The sequence below is a fragment of the Jaculus jaculus genome, chromosome 9 (assembly GCF_020740685.1).
Source record: "Jaculus jaculus isolate mJacJac1 chromosome 9, mJacJac1.mat.Y.cur, whole genome shotgun sequence".
NCBI lineage: Eukaryota > Metazoa > Chordata > Mammalia > Rodentia > Dipodidae > Jaculus > Jaculus jaculus.
In genome coordinates this window covers 95,261,907-95,281,741 of record NC_059110.1, presented here as the reverse complement: position 1 = coordinate 95,281,741, position 19,835 = coordinate 95,261,907, and the positions used below count along the sequence as shown (strand labels likewise).

Here is a 19,835-nt window from a genome sequence, read left to right as displayed (position 1 = left end):
AAAAAAAAAGAATGGAATAAAAGCTAGGCATGGTGACTCACAAATTTAATCTTGGCACTAAGGCTGCTGAGGTTGGACTACAGAGTGGGTTTCAGGTCAGCCTGGGCTAGAGTGAAACTCTGTCTCAAAAACAAACAAACAAAAAAATGTGGTAGTAACTAATTTTAATACTTTATTTTTATTTATTTTGAAAGAGAGGGAGATGGAGAATGGGCACACCATGGCATCCAGCCACTGTAAACAAACTCCAGACTCATGCACTACCGGGTGCATCTGGCTTATGTGAGTCCTAGGGAATGGAACCTAGGTTCTTTGGCTTTGTAGGCAAACACCTTAACCACTAAGCCATCTCTCTCCAGCCCCAGTATTAACTAATTTTTTTATTTTATTTTATATTTTATTTTTTGGTGTTTCAAGGTAGGATCTCACTCTAGCCCAGACTGATCTGGAATTCACTAAGTAGTCCAGGGTGGCCTTGAACTCATGGTGATCCTACCTCTGCCTCCTAAGTGCTGGGATCAAAGGTGTGAGCCACCAATGCATGTTTGTTGGTAGTCATGGAAGCAACAGGGGCCTGACTGCTCAGCTCTCTTCTCTTGTTTGTACATATAGATGCGGACAGAACTGTATTTCCTGTCATCTCAGAAGAATCGCCCCAGCCTCTTTGGGATGCCACTGATTGTTCCATGTACTGAGCAGACCCGTAAGAAAGATCTGTATGATGCAGTATGGATCCAAGTGTCTCGATTAGCCAGCCCCCTCCCACCACAAGAAGCTAGTAACCATGCTCAGGACTGGTAAGTGCAGGGGACTAGCCAAGACTTTGTGTCTTCCATACAGGAAGTAGCTGTATGAATTATGTGTGGCCTAGAAGACCCACTCTATATGTAAGCTGCTTTTTCTCACCTAGACATCCTAGTGTCCAGTCAGTTTTTCATTCTTTGATCTCTTTCCTAAAATGCTTCAGGTAATAATATTCTATCTTCTGTTATTACAAAAGTAGAAAGTGAGACAGGTGTGGTGACACTTGCCTTTAATCCCAGCACTCAGGAGGCAGAGATAGGAGGATCACTTTGAGTTCAAGATCAGCCTGGGGCTACAGATTAGTTCCAGGTCAGTCTGGGCTCTAGTGAGACCCTACCTGGGGGCCAGGGGGAGGGGGTGGAAATACCTGTTATTCATGTGAGAAATTCGTTTTTATGTCCTTTGCTGGAGATACAGGTATCACCACCAAGAAGATATTTGAAGCCTTGAATTGAGCTGATACCAGTTTAGAGAGTAAGAATACTTAAGAGCTAATTCCTAGTGCCAGCAAACATTTAGAGGGCAATAGGAGCAAGGGGCAGGAGCAGCCAATAGTGTCTTATCAGTCAAAAATGGGCAAAGTTTCCAAGCATTATGATACACACCTTTAATCACAGCTCTTGAGAGGTAGAGGTAGGAGGATCGCCGAGAGTTTGAGGCCACCCTCAGACTGACTACATAGTGAATTCCAGGTCAGCCTAGGCTAGAGCAAGGCCCTACCTCAAAAACCATAAAAAAAGGTGGGGGGCAAATTTAACTGAAGAGGATGCTTCAAGAAAGAAGTGAGCAGTTGTTTCAACTCAAAGATCATGAGCAGGGGTTATAGCTCAGTAGTTAAAGGCACTTGCTTACAAAGCCTGCTAGCCCAGGATTGACTCCCCAGTACCCACGTAAAGCTAGATGCACAAAGTGGTGCATGCATCTGAAGTTCTTTTGTAGTAGCAGGAGGTCCTAGCATGGCCACCTCTTCCCTGACTTTCCCCTTTGCAACTCCACACTCAATGAATCTCTCTCTCTTTTTTTTTCAATTTATTTGAGAGAAAAAGAGACAGAGATACAAAAATAGCAGAGAGAGAATGGTACACCAGGGCCTCCAGTCACTGCAAACAAACTCCAGATGCATACGCCCCCTTGTGCATCTAGCTTACATGGGTACTGGGGAGTCGAACCTGGGTCCTTTGCTTTGCAGGCAAGCGCCTTCACTGCTAAGCCATCTCTCCAGCCCCTCTCTCTTACTTTGATGTCATCATCTTTTCCTATTATAATGGTCTTGTATAGTGTTGCAGTCAGGTTCACATTGCTGGTAGAAATCACCTAACCAAGAGCAGCTTGTGGGGGGTGGGGAGAGGTTTATTTAGGCTTACAGGCTGGATGGGGAAGCTCCATGATGGTAGGGGAAACAATGGCATGAGTAGAGAGTGGACATCATACCTTGGCCAACGTCAAGTGGACAATAGCAACAGGAGAGTGTGCCAAACACTGGCAAGGGGACACTGGCTATGATACCCATAATAAGCCCACCCCCAACAATATACTTCCTCCAGGAGACATTAATTTCCAAATCTTCATCAGCTGGGAACCTAGCATTCAGAACACCTAAGTTTATGGGGGACACCTGAATCAAACCACATTCCACCCTTGGCCCATAAACTGATAACCATATGTGATGTAAAATGAAATACATTCATCCAACTTTAAAAGTCCCCATAGTTTTTATCAATTGCAATTATGTTCATACATCCCATAATCTAAGGTCTTTTTGAAACATAATACAAAAAGAAAAAATTGAAAAAACCCGTAATGGCACAGAATAAACATTCACACTGCAAAAGATGGCATTGGTCATAGCAAACGAATACTCCACCAATACAAGATTTAAAAGAACCAGGGCAAACATCAAACCCTGTAGCTTCAAGTCCAACAACTCTAGCCAGTGACAAATATCCAAGTCTGATAATTCTAACCAGCAACAAGTCTCTGGCATTCCAATTTCACCCCTCCAGCTAGTCTACTCACAGTCCTGGAAAACTTCATCGGAGCCAGCAGCTTTCCTTAGCAGCCATCTTGTGGTCCCAGCATCTCCACTGGGTCTCCACTGCAATCCACGGTTCATCCTCATGGCCCCATTGGGTCTCTGTGCAGGCATCCAGAAAACCTGCTTCACACTGCCCATGGCCATTTCCAAAACACAAGACCGTGTTGCAAACTCAATGAATTTCTTATACTCCACAATACCAGGTAGGGTGCCAATTTATTAATCCAGGAGGGGAATAAAGCAGACGTTGAAGAACAGAACACTCCTTGAGCACTCAGGCCCCTTCAAAAGACTCTACATTCTTCCTATTGCCCCAGTGCAGGTCAGCTGGCCAATGGTTGTAATCTCTCAAACAATTTGCAGGTGAATAGACAGCAGTTTAGGCCCAAAGATTTCATTTTTTTCTGTGCCATATCCCTCTGCTCATACCAGTCCATTTCTATGCAATGCAACCCTGCATAACTTCTCAGGACATGGGCAGAACAGCAAGCTTCTCACACAAACTGCTAGCCCAGTCTAAACAAAACACTTTCTCACCCTCATAAGCCAAATCTCAGAGACCATAGTTCTTACTGCATTCAAGTCTTTCAACTCTGATCAGAATAAGTACAGATAAGCTATACTTACAGCACTGCAAAGTATCTCTTTAGGCCAAGGTTTCAAATCCTTCTACATTCCTCTTGAAAATCAGCTCCAAAAGGCCAAAGCCACACAGTCAGGTGTCTAGCAGCAACCCCACTCCTCAGCAACCCCACTCCTGGTACCACTTTACTGTTGCAGTCAGGTTCGCATTGTTGATAGAAATCACCCAACTAAGAGCAGCTTGTGGGGGGGGTGGTATTTTGGCTTACAGGCTTGAGGGGGAAACTCCATGATGGCAGGGAAAATGATGGCATGAGCAGAGGGTGAACATCATATCCTGGCCAATGTCAGGTGGACAATAGCAACAGGAGAGTGTGCCAAACACTGGCATGGGGAAACTGGTTATAACACCCATAAGCCTTCTCTCAACAATACACTTCTTCTAGGAGGCATTAATTCCCAAATCTCCATCAGCTGGGGAACCTAGTATCCAGAGCACCTAAGTTTATGGGGGACACCTGAATCAAACCACCACATGTAGGTAGTGCCAGGCACTGCAAGGTCATGGATATCCAGGCCATTTTGTTTCTGGAAGAGTACATTGTGAGCTGCTCACCTAGTCCATGCTATCTTCCCCTTCAGATTTCTTGACTTTGCAAGGAGGCTGATGTGAGTGGAAAATTCCTCCACCTGGTTTCTCCTCCTGCAGCTCTGCACTGGCCAGCCGGGCAGGCAGGCACGCAGACTGGAGCCGCTAGTGCCTCGGCAGGATTCTGGTTGGTTTCCTCCTCCTGGAAGATCTTAGTATCATCCTTCTTCTCTGCTGTAGTTGATAATAACCTATACATCTTCCCTTTTCAGTAGAAGAGTGTATTTTGTCGTTTTTTCTACTTATTTCCCTCCTTAGGCTGCTTTGGCATGGGTACTACCCTGCCATCTTACCCAGAAGTCTTAAATATTTATTTGTTTGCAAGCAGAGGGAGATAGAAAAGAGACACAGACAGAGAGGATGGGCATGCCAGAACCTCCAACTGCTACAAACAGACTCCAGATGCATGTGCCTCTTTGTGCATCTGGCTTTACTTAGATGCTGGGGAATCCAACCAGGGTTATCAACTTTTACAGGCAAGGGCCTTAATTGCTGAGCCTTTCCTCCACCTTATAGTGAGCCTTTATAATGGTTTAATTGCCTTTAACAACCATGTGATAGCCACTCCAAGTTACCCAAGGAGCTGTAAAATGTATTGCTTTCATGTTCTGTCCTTTGTATTGCTTCTTTTTCTCACTCTAGCTTTAATGAACTATAATTCACACGCATCAAGAATTTGAAGGGTGGAGAATGGAATGTCAAAGGGGAAACTGTTGGGGGGAGGGAGGGTATTACCATGGGATTTTTTTTTGTATAATCATGGAAAATGCTAATAAAAATTGAATTAAAAAAAAAGAAAAAAACTAAATCTGGAAGAAAAAAAAAGAATTTGAAGGGCTGGAAAGATGGCTTAGTGGGTAAGAGCACTTGCCATATAAACATGGAGACATGAGTTCAATCCCCAGCTGGTGCACACCTTTAATCCCAGCACTCGGAAGGCAGAGGTAGGAGGATCACTGGGAGTTCAAGGCCAGCCTGAGACTACATAGTGAATTCCAGGTCAGCCTGGACTAGAGTGAAACCCTACCTTGAAAAAACAAAACAAAACAAAACAAAAGTTAAAAAAGAGGCAGAAGTGGCCACACACACCTGTGACCCCAGTCCCGAGACAGATGGAGGCAGGAGAATTGTTGGCACTCACTGGTAAGCCAATCCTACCCAAAACAGCAGTCCCAGACTCAGTGAGAGACTCTTTTTTCTTTGTTGTCTTTTTGTTTTTGTTTTTCAACGTAAGATCTTGCTCCAGCCGAGGCTGACCTGGAATTCACTATGTAGTCTCAGGGTGACTTGAAACTCACAGCGATCCTCCTACCTCTGCCTCCCAAGTGCTGGGATTAAAGGCATGTGCCACCACGCCCAGCTTGAGAGAGACTATCTGAAGGAAAGAAAGCAGAAGAGTAGGTGTGTGCACATGTGCTCACACCTGCGCACACGTGCATACACTATACACACAGTTAAAAAATGGAGGAAATTCTTTCTTTTAGGGGGTGCTGGGGATTGAACCCAGGGTCTTGTACTTGCTAAACACCTGCTCTGCCTCTGAGCTCTAGACCAGGAATTGTATGTGTTTAAGATATACAAATTGACATTATGATGTGTGTATGAATTGTCATATTGTTTCTTGTTTAGGCAAAGACTAATAAATTTGAGCTGGGCGTAGTGGCACATGCCTTTAATCCCAGTACTTGGAAGACAGAATTAGGAGGACCACTGTTAGATCAAGGCCAACCTGAGACTACAGAGTGAGTTCCAGGTCAGCCTGGACTAAAGTGTGACCCTACCTTGAAGAAGCAAAACAAAACAGAAAAAAAAAAAAAGTGAAGGATAGCAACCAGCTTTGAGTTGTTAGGGTATGGAAGAGGATACCTACCACATACAACTGGGAATCTATTTACATGCTTCTGTGTGGCGCCTATGTTATTGTCATACAAAGGCCTAGTTACTGTAATTTTTTTTAATTTTTATTTGGTTACCTATTTATTTATTTGCAAGCAGAAAAAGAGAGACAGAGAAATTGGGTGAGTATAGGGATGCCAGAGCCTCTAGCCATTGCAAACAAACCTCTAGATATAGGTGCTGCTTTTGTGCATCTGGCTTACATGGATACTGGGGAATCGAACCCAGGTTGTTAGGCTTTACACACAAATGCCTTAACCACTGAGCAATCTCTTCAGCCCTGGTTATTATAATTTAATGTGAATTTAATTCTCTGTTGAAATTAAGGATAATTAATAATTGTTTGATTTTACAGCTAGCTTGTCTTGTAAAGTTTTTCACTGACACATAGACTGAAAGACATCCAGCAATGTGCTGCATGCTCCCTTCTGCTGGCAGGGTAATAGCCTAGCATGGCTGGCTCAGGGCTGCATTTCATGGGTGGGGGGAGAAGCATTGAGCTGTCAGCATGAACACACTGCTGTAGAAAGTCATCCTTCCCTAATAATTCTTAGTCCACGTCACTGCATTTGTCAGTCTGAAGTTAAAATCCCATGACCAATTATGAAGCCAAAAGGAAAGTGAAAAAGTAGGAAGAAGAATATTTCCATTTAACAGTAGATGAAAGAGTTGGATGTTGACCAGAAATGGTTCTTAGACTCTTTGGTGTGTATTTTCTTCTGTTACAGTGATGACAGCATGGGCTATCAATATCCGTTCACTCTGCGAGTTGTGCATAAAGATGGGAATTCCTGTGCTTGGTGCCCGTGGTATAGGTAAATGGACCTTCTATAAAAGAAAGCTTTAGTAGAATTGTAGCTTCAAACCTTAGGCCTAAAAGGGTTCCTGTTTGCAGCTGAGGAGATGGCTCTCTGGGTAAAGCACTTGCCATACAAACTTGAATACCTGAGTTCCGATCCCCAGAACCCACATAAAGCCAGATGCTGTAGTGGGCATCTATAATCCCAATGTGCCTGTAGCTAGAAGGGAAGCAAAACAGGAGAATCAACCAAAAGCTCACAGGTCAACTAATCCTTCCTCAGATGAGGTCGAAATGAGGACCAGTACCTGCAACTTGTCCTCTGATCTCCACATGTGTGCGCACACACACACACTCTTACTTCCTACTTTGAGATGGAATAGTGAATAATGAGAATCTTGAAATAAATTTAGGAATTGTTCACTCCTTTCTTCGTCATGAGATCAACGACCAAAATTTACTTTCCACATATCTGTGGTTTTATAGACTACACTAGAACCTAAACCCATAATTTATGACTAAAATTTACTATTCTAATATCTCACTGTGTCATCCAGGCTGGCCTCAGACTCCTGGACACAAGTGATTTTCCCCTGAGCCTCATGAGTACTGTGTCTACAGTCATGTATCCTGAGCAGGAGAACATAGTCTCCCTACAAGACCTTGCTGGTTGTCTTATTCTGCTTTTCAGAGGAGTTATGGAGATAAGTGTGTGTTAGTTACTTCTGTCACCACAGGGAAAGTATCTGACAATCGTGAAGTCAACTTTTAGAGAATTGCTGTGGACTTAACAAACTGAGTCTAAAATAAGCATGGAGGCCAGGGAAGATGGCTCAGCAGTTTAAAGGTGCTTGCTTGCAAAGCCTACTGGCTTTGTTCATTTCCCCAGCCACTCACATAAAGCTAGTGACAAGAGAGCATGGTGTGTGTGCGTGTACACACACATACAAGTAAACTGTAAAAAATAAATAAAATAGGCATTGGCACCATGACTATGTCATGTCTTCTCCTCTGCCCTCTGTACATTTTTATAATACCATTAAACAAACAAGGAGATAAGCATTGTTATACTAGATCTGTTATCTTATCTCAGATCATTATATAACTGAATTTAGAGGTATATTCAAGCCAGTTTATATCAAATAATCTAATTCAATATACTTCCTTGCCAAAAACTCATATCTTCCTATATGTTAACAAATTTTTATCAACTACTTTATAAAGCCAAAGACTTGAAGTTATAAACATGATTCCCTGAATTCTTAGTTCATACTACTCTGTTTATAAGAGTCTGAAATTAGAATTTCATGACAAATTATGAGCCAAGAAGAAAGTAGAAAAGTAGAAATGAACAATATTTCTAATTAAGAAAATGTAGATTCCTTCATTTGTTATTACTTTCTCTGTGAATCTTTCCCCCCTCTTAGATTTTGCAGAGGCTGTAAAATTGATTGTGCAGAAGACAGAGCTTTCATTGGGAATGCCTATGTTGCTGTGGATTGGGATCCCACAGCCCTTCACCTCCGCTACCAAACATCACAGGAACGAGTAAGTGTTCAGGGGTGCCATAAGGTAGTGGATTTTATGTGGGAATTTTTCCCAGTTCAAGTGTATCATAGCAGTTTAATAAAACCAGGAAAACAATCATGGACATTCTCTTTAATACTTAAGTATTGACATGGCTGCTTAGCTTTTTTTTTGTTTTGTTTTTCAACTTCTAAACTCAGTTGTATTGTGGCAGTAAATCAAAATAGGAATAACAAGCAAACTTGGAGCAAAACTTACTGTAATTAAGAAATTATAATCTCTGGCTGTGATATGCTGATAAACATCTCTATACATTTGTTAAATATCACTGAAGTTGTATGGCCTTTTGTTTTGTGTTACTTGGTTTGTCATTGTTTTGTATGGGTTTATTTGATTGATTGTAGGGTCTCACTCTAGCTCAGGCTGTCCTAGAATTCACTATGGAGTCTCAGGGTGGCCTTGAACTCACAGCGATCCTCCTACTTCTGCCTCCTGAGTGCTGGAATTAAAGGCATGTGCCGCCACGCCTGGCTTTGATTTTTGTTTTATTTTAGACAAGGACTTAGACATCCCAGGCTGGCCTCAAACTCACTGTGTAACTAAGGATAACCTTGAACTCCTGATCCTCCTGCCTTCACCTCCCAAGGGTTGGAATTATAGGCCTTAAACTCACTAAGGATCCAACTCAGAACTTCATGCATGCTAGATGAGCACTCTGCCAGTCCCAAGCCCTTTTAAGTATTTTTTATTTTAATTTTTAAATATTTTTATTTATTTACTTGAGAGAGAGAAAGACTGAGTGTACACATGCGCATGCTAGGGCCTCTTGCCACTGCATACAAACTCCAGATGCATGTGCCGCTTCGTGCATTTTACTTTACCTGAGTACTGAATAATCAAACCCAGGCTGGCAGGCTTTGTAAGCAAGCACCTTTAGCCACTGAGCCATCTCTCCATTCTACTATGCAGTTTGATGGTTTGGTTTTTCAAGGTAGGGTCTCACTTTAGCCCTGGCTGATCTGGGATTCACTGTGTAGTCTCAGGCTAGCCTCAAACTCACAGTGATCATCATACCTCTGCATTTCAAGTACTGGGATTAAAGGCTTGCACTACCACAATGGGCTCAAGCAATTTTTAATCAACCAGGTTTTATGTATGTGTTTGTTGTTGGCTTTTTTTTTTCTGGGGGGTTAGTTTTGTTTTGTTTTGTTTTGTGTTTTTTGAGGTAGGGTCTCACTCTAGCCCTGGCTGACCTGGAACTCACTTTGTAGTCCCAGGCTGGTCTCAAACTCACATCAGTCCTCCTACTTCTGCCTCCCGAGTGCTGGAATTAAAGATATATGCCATGCTAGCTGGGCGTGGTGGCACACGCCTTTAATCCCAGCACTCGGGAGGCAGAGGTAGGAGGATCGCCGTGAGTTCGAGGCCACCCTGAGACTACATAGTGAATTCCAGGTCAGCCTGAGCCAGAGTGAGACCCTACCTTGAAAAACCAAAAAAAAAATAATAATAATAATAAATATATATATATATATGCCATGCACAGTTTTTTGTTTGTTTGTTTTTTGATGTTCGGTGTGAATGTGTGGGTGTATATGTGTTCATGTAAGTTTAATGAGGACAGACATACACATACCACAGCACACATGGAGGTCAACAGACGACATCAAAACATCAGGCATTGATCCTCCACTTTGTTTCAGAGTCTTTTGTTCACCACTGCATTTGCAAGGCTATCTGGCTCACAAGCTTCTGAGAGAGTCTCCTGTCTTGTCTTCTCTTCTCACTCTATGCACACTGTTATTGCAAAGACTCACACTACAGCATCCAGCTTTTTATGTGGGTTCTGGGCATCCAAATTCAGTTGTCTATGCCTATATCACAAGCACTTTATCCACTGAACCATCTTCTGAACCTATTTTTTTAATCTTTTTTTTTTTTTTGTGTGTGTGTGTGTGTGTGTGTGTGTGTGTGTGTACATGTAGAGATGAGAGGACAGCTTTGGGTGTTCACCTTTCACCTTGTTTGAGGCAGGTCAGCTGGTCCATGAGCTTCTGGGGATTCTCCTGTTTCTGCCTCCCATCTCGCTGTAGGTACACTAGGATTACAGGCATGCACTACTACATGTTGCTTTACTGAGTTCTGGGGATCCAAAGTCAGGTCTTCATGCTTGCACAGCAAGCACTGTATACACAGCCATCTTCCAGCCCATCAACCAAATACACTTGAAAGTGGAGATATTAGAACTCTGGGGCAGGATGGCTGAGCAATTAAGGCACTTGCCTGTGAAGCCTAAGGACCCATGTTCAACTCTCCAGGTCCCATGTAAGCCAAACACACAGGTGGCTCACACATCTGGAGTTGGATTACATTGGATGGAAGCCCTGGCATTCCAGTCCTCTCTTCCTCTCTCATTAAAAACAAAAAACAAAAAACCTCTGATAGTGAGCTGAGCATGATGACACACATAGAATTCTAGCACTCCAGAGTTTAAAGGAGGATCACTGTGAATCCAAGGCCAGCCTGGGCTCCAGAGTTGTTTCTAGTCAGGGTGGGATAGAGTGAGACCCTGCCTTCAAGAAGGAAGAAAGGAGGAAGGGAAGGGGGGAAATAAGGAAATATGATGAACAACAGCCAGCATAGTAGTATACATACATCCAATCCCATCATTCATGGAAGGAGGATCACTATGATGAAACTACTAATAAAAAAAAAAAAAAATTTAAGATCTGGATGTGGTGGTGCACACCTTTAACCCCAGCATTTGGGAGATAGAGGCAGGAGGATTGCCTTGAGTTCAAGGCCAGCGTAGGACTACAGAATGTGTTCCAGGTCAACCTGGGCTACGGTGAGATCCTGCCTCAAAAAGCAACAACAACAAAAGCTTTTTTAAAAAGAATCTGGTATGCGACTGGAGAGATGGCTTAGTGGTTAAGGTGCTTGCCTGCAAAGTTTAAGGACCCAGGTTTGATTCCCCAGGACCCACTTAAGCCAGATGCACAAGGTAGTTCATGTGTCTGGAGTTTGTTTGCAGTGGCTAGACGCCCTGGTACATACACTGTCTCTCACTCTTTCTCCTCTCTTTTTGTCTCTCCCCCTCTCTCAAATGAATAAAATATTTTTTTAAAGAAATAATCTAGGGCTGGAGGGATGGCTTAGTGGTTAATGTGCTTATCTGAAAAGCCAAAGGACCTAGGTTCAATTCCCCAAGACCCACAGCCAGATGCACAAGATGGTGCATACATCTGGAGTGGCAGAAGGCCCAAGCATGCCCATTCTCTCCTCCCCTCTTTCTTCCCTCCCTCTCCTTCTTTTTCCCTCTCTCCCTCTTTCTCTCTGTCAAATAAGTAAATAAATAAAAATAACATATTTTTTAAAAATCTAATAGGTTAATAGTGCTTAACTCTTGAGTTCCTAGCATGTGGGAGGCCCTGAGTTAAATTCCCAGAATAAAAAAATTTTTAAAGTAAAAAACAAAAATTTCTATGGAGAAGTAAAAGAAACTGAATCAAAGGTGTCTCAAGCTTCTAAGGAATTATAGTGAGTTTTGTTCATTAGAAATTTTCTTTAGGCCAGACGTAATGGTGCACGCCTTTAATCCCAGCACTCAGAAGGCAGAGGTAGGAGAATCGCTGTGAGTTTGAGGCCAGCCTGAGACTACATAATAAATTTCAGGTCAGCCTGGGCCTAGAGTGAAATTCTACCTCCAAAAACAAAAACAAGATCCTACCTCGAAAAATACCCCCCCTCCAAAAATTCCTTTAGATAAGTTAATAATAGTAATTTTCTGGCTTTTTATGCTATTAAGAAATGGGGGAGCTATCAATTCCAGACCTCCTTTCCTATTTATATGCCTAAGTGTGCTAACACATAACCTGAGCAGCTCTTTGTAGTCACAAATGAGTATACTAGATCACTAGACTCATCTAGGTATGGTTATACATGCCTGTAATTCCAGCCAGGAGATCAGAAGTTCAAGATCAGTCTGTGCTACATGAGTCAGAAAGGGAGGTTGAGGGAAACAGAGATGGCTGTATGGTTACAGGTTCTTTCTTGCAAAGCCTGCTGGCCCAGGTTCAATTCCCTTCCCACCCACCCATGCAAAACTGAATGTGTGCCTGTACATTCGTGCAAACAAGTGAACAAACAGTAAGGTCACTAGGCTAAAAGCTAAGGAAAAAGCTGAAGAGAAGTTTTAGATCATGCTCAATGTATTGTAACAAGGCATTTTGGAAAGCTCAGTCATGCTACCTTTCCTTTTTACAAAAAAATATTTTTATTTATTAGTGTCGGGGGAGCCCACCAGTTCTCTTAGCCCACAAATGAATGACAGATTTTTGTATCATTTTTTTGTATATGGCTTTTCATGTGTGGAGAATTGAACCTGGGCTTAGTAGGCTTTGCAAGCAAGTGTCTTTAACTACTGAGCCATTTCCCCAACCCCAAACATCCTTTGAAGCAGGAAAATTTGGGCTGGAGAGAGATGGCTTAATGGTTAAGGTATTTGCCTGCAAAGCCTAATGACTTTGATTCCTCAGTACATCGAGCCAGATGCACAAAGTGGGACATGCATCTGGAGTTTGTTTGCAGCAGCTTGAGGTCCTGGCACACCCATTCTTTCTCATGCTTTTCTCTCTCTCTCCCTCTCTCTTTCTCTTTTTCTCTTTCTCTTGGTCTTTATGCAGGCCAATAAATAGATTAAAATATTTTTAAATGAATTTTTAAACAATTAATAGGCTTCTAAATCTTTGTCAGCGTAGAATCTGACAGAACATTATTCTGACAACACATTCCTATGAAAGATAGGAGCTGGGAAGATGGCTCAGTGGTTAAAGGTACTTGTTTGCAAATCATGCCAGCATGTGTTCAGTTCTCCAGTCACCCACATAAGCCAGATGTAAAAAGTGGTACAAGGTGTTTGACATTTGTTTGCAGTGGCAAGAAACCTTGGTGCCAGGTGTGGTGGCATAGGTCTTTAATCCCAGCACTTGGGAGGCAGAGGTAGGAGGATCGCCATGAGTTCAAGGCCCCTGAGACAACATAGTGAATTCCAGATCAGCCTGGGCTAAAGTGAGACCTTACCTTGAAGTGGGGGGGGGGGCAGCTGACAGCGTGTGCATGTGTACACACACACACACACACACACACACACACACAAAAATGATTTTTTTTAAAGGCATTTGACTCTCTAAGTCTTCCCCTTTTTACAAAATCCACTGTGTAATCTAAAACACAATGGAGTACATCCCACTTAAAGGAAGCAGGGTCTATGTGACCTGTTAATTTTTATTTCCATTGTCACTTTCAGTGGTATACTTAACGATACATGGAAACAGAGAGCTATCTTGCCTTCCTGGTTTCTGCATGTGCTTAGAGAGTCACATCCACACAAACGGAAGACTTTGGTACAAAGTTGAGATTATTACTCATAGGTTTTATAGTTTTTATTTCAGTGCTTTCTCTTCTGGGAATTTTCCTTGGGAAAGAGTATATTCTGCCCATCATAAAGTTTATTTATTTATTTGAGAGCGACAGACAGAGAGGAAGAGGCAGATAGAGCTAGAGTGAATGGGCGCACCAGGGCCTCCAGCCACTGCAAACGAACTCCAGACGCGTGCGCCCCCTTGTGCATCTGGCTAATGTGGGTCCTGGGAAATAGAGCCTCAAACCAGGGTCCTTAGGCTTCACAGGCAAGCGCTTAACCACTAAGCCATCTCTTCAGCCCATAAAGTATTTTTTTAATTTTTTTTTTTTTTTTTTTTTTTTTGAGGTAGGGTCTCACTCTAGCCCAGGCTGACCTGGAATTCACTATGTAGTCTCAGGGTGGCCTCAAACTCATGATGATCCTCCTACCTCTGCCTCCCAAGTGTTAGGATTAAAGGCATGCACCACCACACCTGGCTATTTTCTTGTTTTTTTCCAAGGTAGGGTCTTTCTCTAGCCCAGGCTGACCTCAAACTCACAGTGGTCCTCCTATCTCTGCCTCCCAACTGCTGGGATTAAAGGTGTGTACCACCACATGTGTCTTTATTTTGTTTGTTAGTTTGGTATGCTTTTGTTGTTATTTTTGAGGTATGCTCTCACTTTAGCCCAGGCTGAACTGGAATTCACTATGTTGTCCCAGATTGGCCTCAAACTCAAAGCAAGCCCTAACTTGGCTTCCTGAGTGCTGGGGTTAAAGGCATGTACCACCATGCCCAGCCCCTTTATCTTGAATTTTTTTTTTAATAGTAAATAACTGGGCTGGAGAGATGGCTTAGCAGTTAAGCGCTTGCCTGTGTAGCCTAAGGACATTGGTTTGAGGCTGGGTTCCCCAGGACCCACGTTAACCAGATGCACAAGGGGGCGCATGCATCTGGAGTTCATTTGTAGTGGCTGGAGGCCCTGGCACGCCCATTCTCTCTCTCTCTGCCTCTTTCTCTGTCTGTCGCTCTCAAATAAGTAAATAAAAATGAACAAAATAAAATTAAAAATAATGAATAATTATAAACAATTTTTGTTTGTTCCACATAAAGGTATAGTTAAGTACAGTGTAATATATATTTATTACAAAAAGTATTCTGTAGTCATTAAAAATGATGATAACCAATTTTTACTGACAGCAGAACACCAAGTTCTTTGAAAAGCAAAAAGGGGATGGGGATGAAGCTCAGCTGGTAGAGTGCTTTCCAGTACTCTACTTGAATTCCAGTCTCCAGCACCAGATTTTCTAGGTATAGGGACATATGCCTATAATTTCATCACTCAGGAAGTAGAGGCAAGAAGGATCGGAAGGTCAAGCTCATCCTCAGTTACATAGCAAGTTTGAGGCCAGCCTGAGATAAACAAGATGTAAAATCATATATTCTATGGAAAAAATACTGTTTAGGAAAAGGAAGCTGGACATGGTGGTGTGCATACCTATAATTCCAGAGGCTAGGCAAGGAAAGTTATGAGTTTAAGGTCAACATAAGCAAAAAAAAAAAAAAAGATAAAATCTGTCAGTACTTTAATAGTTTGCCTTTATATTAAGAATATAGGGGCTGGAGAGAAGGGTTACTGGTTAAGGTGCTTGCCTGAAAAGCCGAAGGACCCAGTTTGACTCTCCAGATCCCACATAAGCCAGACACACAAAGGTGAGGCAAGTGCAAGGTTTCACATGTCCACTAGGTGGCACAGGCATCTGAAGCTCCTTTGCAGTGGCTGAGGCCCTGGTGTGCTCATTTCTCTCTCTCTCTGTCTCTCTGCCTCTTTCTCTCTCAAATAAATGAATGAAATATATTTTTTAAAAAATGAAAAATTTTATTTATGAATTATTGTTAGTACACAAATGTTTTGTCATTGTTTCTACTAGTCCGCACCGACCTCTATATAGCCTGCGTTTCACAGAGGATAGTCAATAAAAACCAGCATTCTTAGAAGATGGGAATATTGTTCAGTTATAGAGCACTTGCCTTGCATGTGTGAGGCCATGGGTTCAAATTTCAGCCACACTAAAAAAAGAAAGAAACAAAATCCACATTTTATTTATTTATTTATTTATTTATTTATTTATTTATTTATTTATTTATTTATCACTATAGCCCAGGCCGACCTGGCACTCTGCAGTTCCAGGCTAGCCTCAAACTCAGGGATGCTCCTACCCTCTGCTGGAATTAAAGGTGTGTACCACCATGCCCTACTAAAATCTGTATTCTTTAGCATCCTATGAAATATCCAATAAAATTCCCCTGATAAAGAGAATAGAGGGGCTGGAGAGATGGTGTAGCAGTTAAGTGCTTGCCTGTGAAGCCTAAGGACCCTGGTTCGAGGCTCTATTTCCCAGGACCCATGTTAGCCAGATGCACAAGGGGGTGCATGCATCTGGAGTTTGTTTGCAGTGGCTGGAGGTTCTGGCGTGTCCATTCTCTCTCGGCTCTCTATCTGCCTCTTTCTCTGTTACTCTCAAATAAACAAATAAAATAAATAAATAAAAATCTTTAAAAAAAAAAAGAGAGAGAATAGAGGTTTTTCTCTGGCTGTAAGATAGAGGATATTTTATTGTTGTGTTTGCTTTGTTTTTCTTTTCATTTTTCAAGGTAAGGTCTTACTGTAGGCCAGACTACCTGGAACTCACTCTGTAGGCCCAGGCTGGCATCAGACTCATGGTGATCCTCCTACCTCAACCTCCTGAGTGCTGGAATTAAAGGCATAAGCCACCACACCTGGTTCTATTATAGTTTTGTTGATTCTTTGAGATTTGGTCTCACTATGTAGCAGGTTGGTCTCAAACTGACAATCTTCCTGCCTCATCTCCAAAGTGCTTGAAATATAGGCATACACTACTACATCCATCCACCTGACATGCTTGCTTTGGAACACATCCATTTTTCTCTTTAAAGTGACAGTATAAAAAATATTCAGAGCCGGGCATGGTGGTGTGGAGGCAGAGGTGTAGGAGGATTGCTGTGAATTTAAGGCCACCCTGAGACTATATAGTGAGTTCCAGGTCAGCCAGGCTATAGTGAAACCCTACCTCGAAAAACCAAAAAAATTTTTTAAAAATCCAGAGGGCTAGAGAGATGCCTTAATGGTTAAGGTGCATGCCTACACAGCCTAAGAACCCAGGTTTGATTCCCCAGGCCCTGGTGCATCCATTCTCTCTCCTCTCCCTCCCTCTCCACCCCCCAAATAAATACATAAAAATTTTGAAATATTCAGAGAGAGATATAGTGGCACACACCTATAATATAAATACTCAGAAAGTTGAGGCTGAAAGATTGAGAGTCTGAGACCAGTCTGAGATACATAGAAAGAGCTTGTCTCAGGGAACCTTATTTTATCTTATTTGTTTATTTAATTTATTAATTAATTCATTTATTTATTTTGTTTTTTCAAGGTAGGTTCTTGCTCTAGCCCAGGCTGTCCTGGAATTCACTCTTTACTCTCAGGCTGGCCTCGAACTCACAGCAATCCTCCTACCTCAGCCTCCCAAGGGCTGGGATTAAAGGTGTGTACCACCACACCTGGCTTCAGAGAATCTTATTAAGATTATTATTATTATTAATCTTATTAAACTTTGTTAAGTTTAATATTTTAAAAAATTAGTAACCTAAACCACCAAATCAAATTTCCTTTTTTGTTGTTTCTGTTTTTGTTTTTGGAGGTAGGGTTTCACTGCCACTCATGCTGACCAGATGATGATGCAGTGCTGAAACCTTAATTGCCTGATGAACTCCAACCTTGATAGTTTATTGTAGCATGTAACAGCCTTTATTCAGCTATCCTCTCCTGTAGGGAAAAAGTCTCTATTTAAAAACCTGTTGTACATGTCTAAACAGGTCCAAGGATGGTAAAATCTGGGCCACAGCCAACCAGTGGTGTACAAATGTAACTGCTGCTTGCTTAGCCAATCACATTAGATGATTACCTAACCTGCCTAAAATTCCCCTACTTGTGCTTAAAAGGGGCCTGGGTGCTCCTTTCTGGGTTGCCATTTTGTATGTTCTTTGCTTTAAAAAAAAAAAAAAAGAAAAGAAAAGAAAAGAAACCTATTGTAAACCTGGCGTGGTGGCACACACCTTTAATCCCAGCACTCGGGAGGCAGCAGTAGGAGGATCACTATGAATTCAAGGCCACCCTGAGACTCCATAGTGGATTCCAGGTCAGCCTGGACTAGTGTGAGACCCTACCTCGAAAAGCAAAAAAAAATTCTTTGAAAATAAAATAAAATAAAATAAATAAATTAAATAAAATAAAATAAAATATAAAATAAAATAAAAACCTCTTGTAGCCAGAATGGCCTGAACTGTGACATTTGTAATCCCAGCACCTCAGTGTTCCCAGGAATTTAAGAGAAACTGACAGGAAATTGCCTCAAGCAAAGCTTAGTTCACCTCTCTGGGAGGGACTCTGAAGTGGGATGTGAGGAGCAAAAGTAGGACGTGTGCCAGAAAGAGGGCAGGTTATTGTCGGGTTTGTAGTCCAGGCTCTGCCTCGAAGGAGTAATACCAGTATCCCTTTTGTGAGTCTCAGCAGCCTTCATGTTCTGGTACCTTCTCATACATAGTAGACACAGACCTGTCTGTGGGGGGGGGCGGGGGACAATAGGTAAGAGTGAATAAGAGGATAAATATCTAGGTAGCCATTTTATTCATCCATTCATTTATTATTTAACTATTTATTGGTGGATTATTGTTGTTTTCCAAGGCAGGGTCTCACTTCAGCCTGGGTTGGCCTGGAATTCACAGTGATTCTTCTATCTCAGCCTTCCAGGTGCTGGGACTCAAGGCATGTGCCACCATGCCTTGCTGTGTGACCTTTTCATTATTACTATCATTTTTTTTAAATCAGAGAAAGAGAGAGAATCAGTGTGCTAGGGCCTCCAGCCACTGTAACCAAACTCCAGGTGCATGTGTCATCTTGTGTGCATGTGTGACCTGGCGCACGTGCGTCACATTGTGCATCTGGCTTACATGGGACCTAGAGATTCAAACATGAGTCCTTAGGCGTCACAGGCAAGCGCCTTAACCACTTAACCATCTCTCCAACCCTAGGTGACCATGTTAATCGTACTCTGTACGACCCCTGTTCCCCCTGCTTCCTCTCGTGTAGGTTGTAGAGGAGCACGAGAGCGTGGAGCAGAGTCGGCGAGCACAGGCGGAGCCCATCAACCTGGACAGCTGTCTCCGTGCCTTCACCAGCGAGGAGGAGTTAGGGGAAAATGAGATGTACTACTGTTCCAAGTGTAAGACTCATTGCTTGGCAACCAAGAAGCTGGATCTCTGGAGGCTTCCCCCCATTCTGGTATGTTACAGCCCTGCCTCAGAGAGGGAGTAGGAATCTAATATAAATGAAAAAAGTCAAAAAGTCATTAACAGAAAATTTAGTTATTTTTGAGAACAAGATCCTTCCTGTAGTTGTGTTGAAATTACTTTTTCTAGCTGGACATGGTGGTACACACCTTTAATCCCAGCACTCTGGAGGCAGAGATAGGAGGGTCACTGTGAGTTCAAGGCCACTCAGAGACTACATAGTAAATTCCAGGTCAGCCTGGGCTAGAGTGAAACCCTACCTTTAAAAATAAAATTTTTCCATGTTTACTAGCCAGGGGTGGTGGCACACACCTGTAATCTGAGCACTTGGGAGGCCAAGGCAGCAATATCACCAGGAGTTCAAGGCCAGTTTGAGCTATAAGTGACAGCCTATCTCAAAAAGTAAACAGACTAGCCGGGCATAGTGGCGCATGCCTTGAATCCCAGCACTCAGGAGGCAGAGGTAGGAGGATCGCGATGAGTTCAAGGTCAGTCTGGACCACAGTGAGACCCTACCTCAAAAAAACAAAAAAAAAAAAACCCAGAAAACAAAAAGTAAACAGACTTTTTGTTTACAAGGCTTTTATGTCAAACAGATCCTTTTTTTTTTTTTTTAAGATTTTACTTATTTAGTTAGTTAGTTATTTGAGACAGAGAGAGGAAGAGAGAGAGAATGGGCACACCAGGACCTCTAGCCACTGCAAACTCTAGATGCATGCCCCACCATGTGCATCTAGCTTACATGGGACCTGTAGAATCACACCTGGGTCC

The 19,835-nt window shown here is 42.4% G+C and overlaps 1 protein-coding gene across 2 annotated transcripts in view; it reads left to right on the top strand.

Moving 5' to 3' along the window:
• Usp32 (ubiquitin specific peptidase 32) overlaps positions 1–19,835 on the top strand; it is a 203,785-nt gene that overhangs the window by 171,475 nt on the left and 12,475 nt on the right. For both annotated transcript variants that reach the window (XM_045158505.1, XM_045158504.1), the window contains exons 27-30: positions 613–797; positions 6,695–6,781; positions 8,193–8,313; positions 18,865–19,056. In XM_045158505.1, the coding sequence (XP_045014440.1) occupies positions 613–797; positions 6,695–6,781; positions 8,193–8,313; positions 18,865–19,056 (585 nt within the window). The remainder of the gene's footprint in view (positions 1–612; positions 798–6,694; positions 6,782–8,192; positions 8,314–18,864; positions 19,057–19,835) is intronic.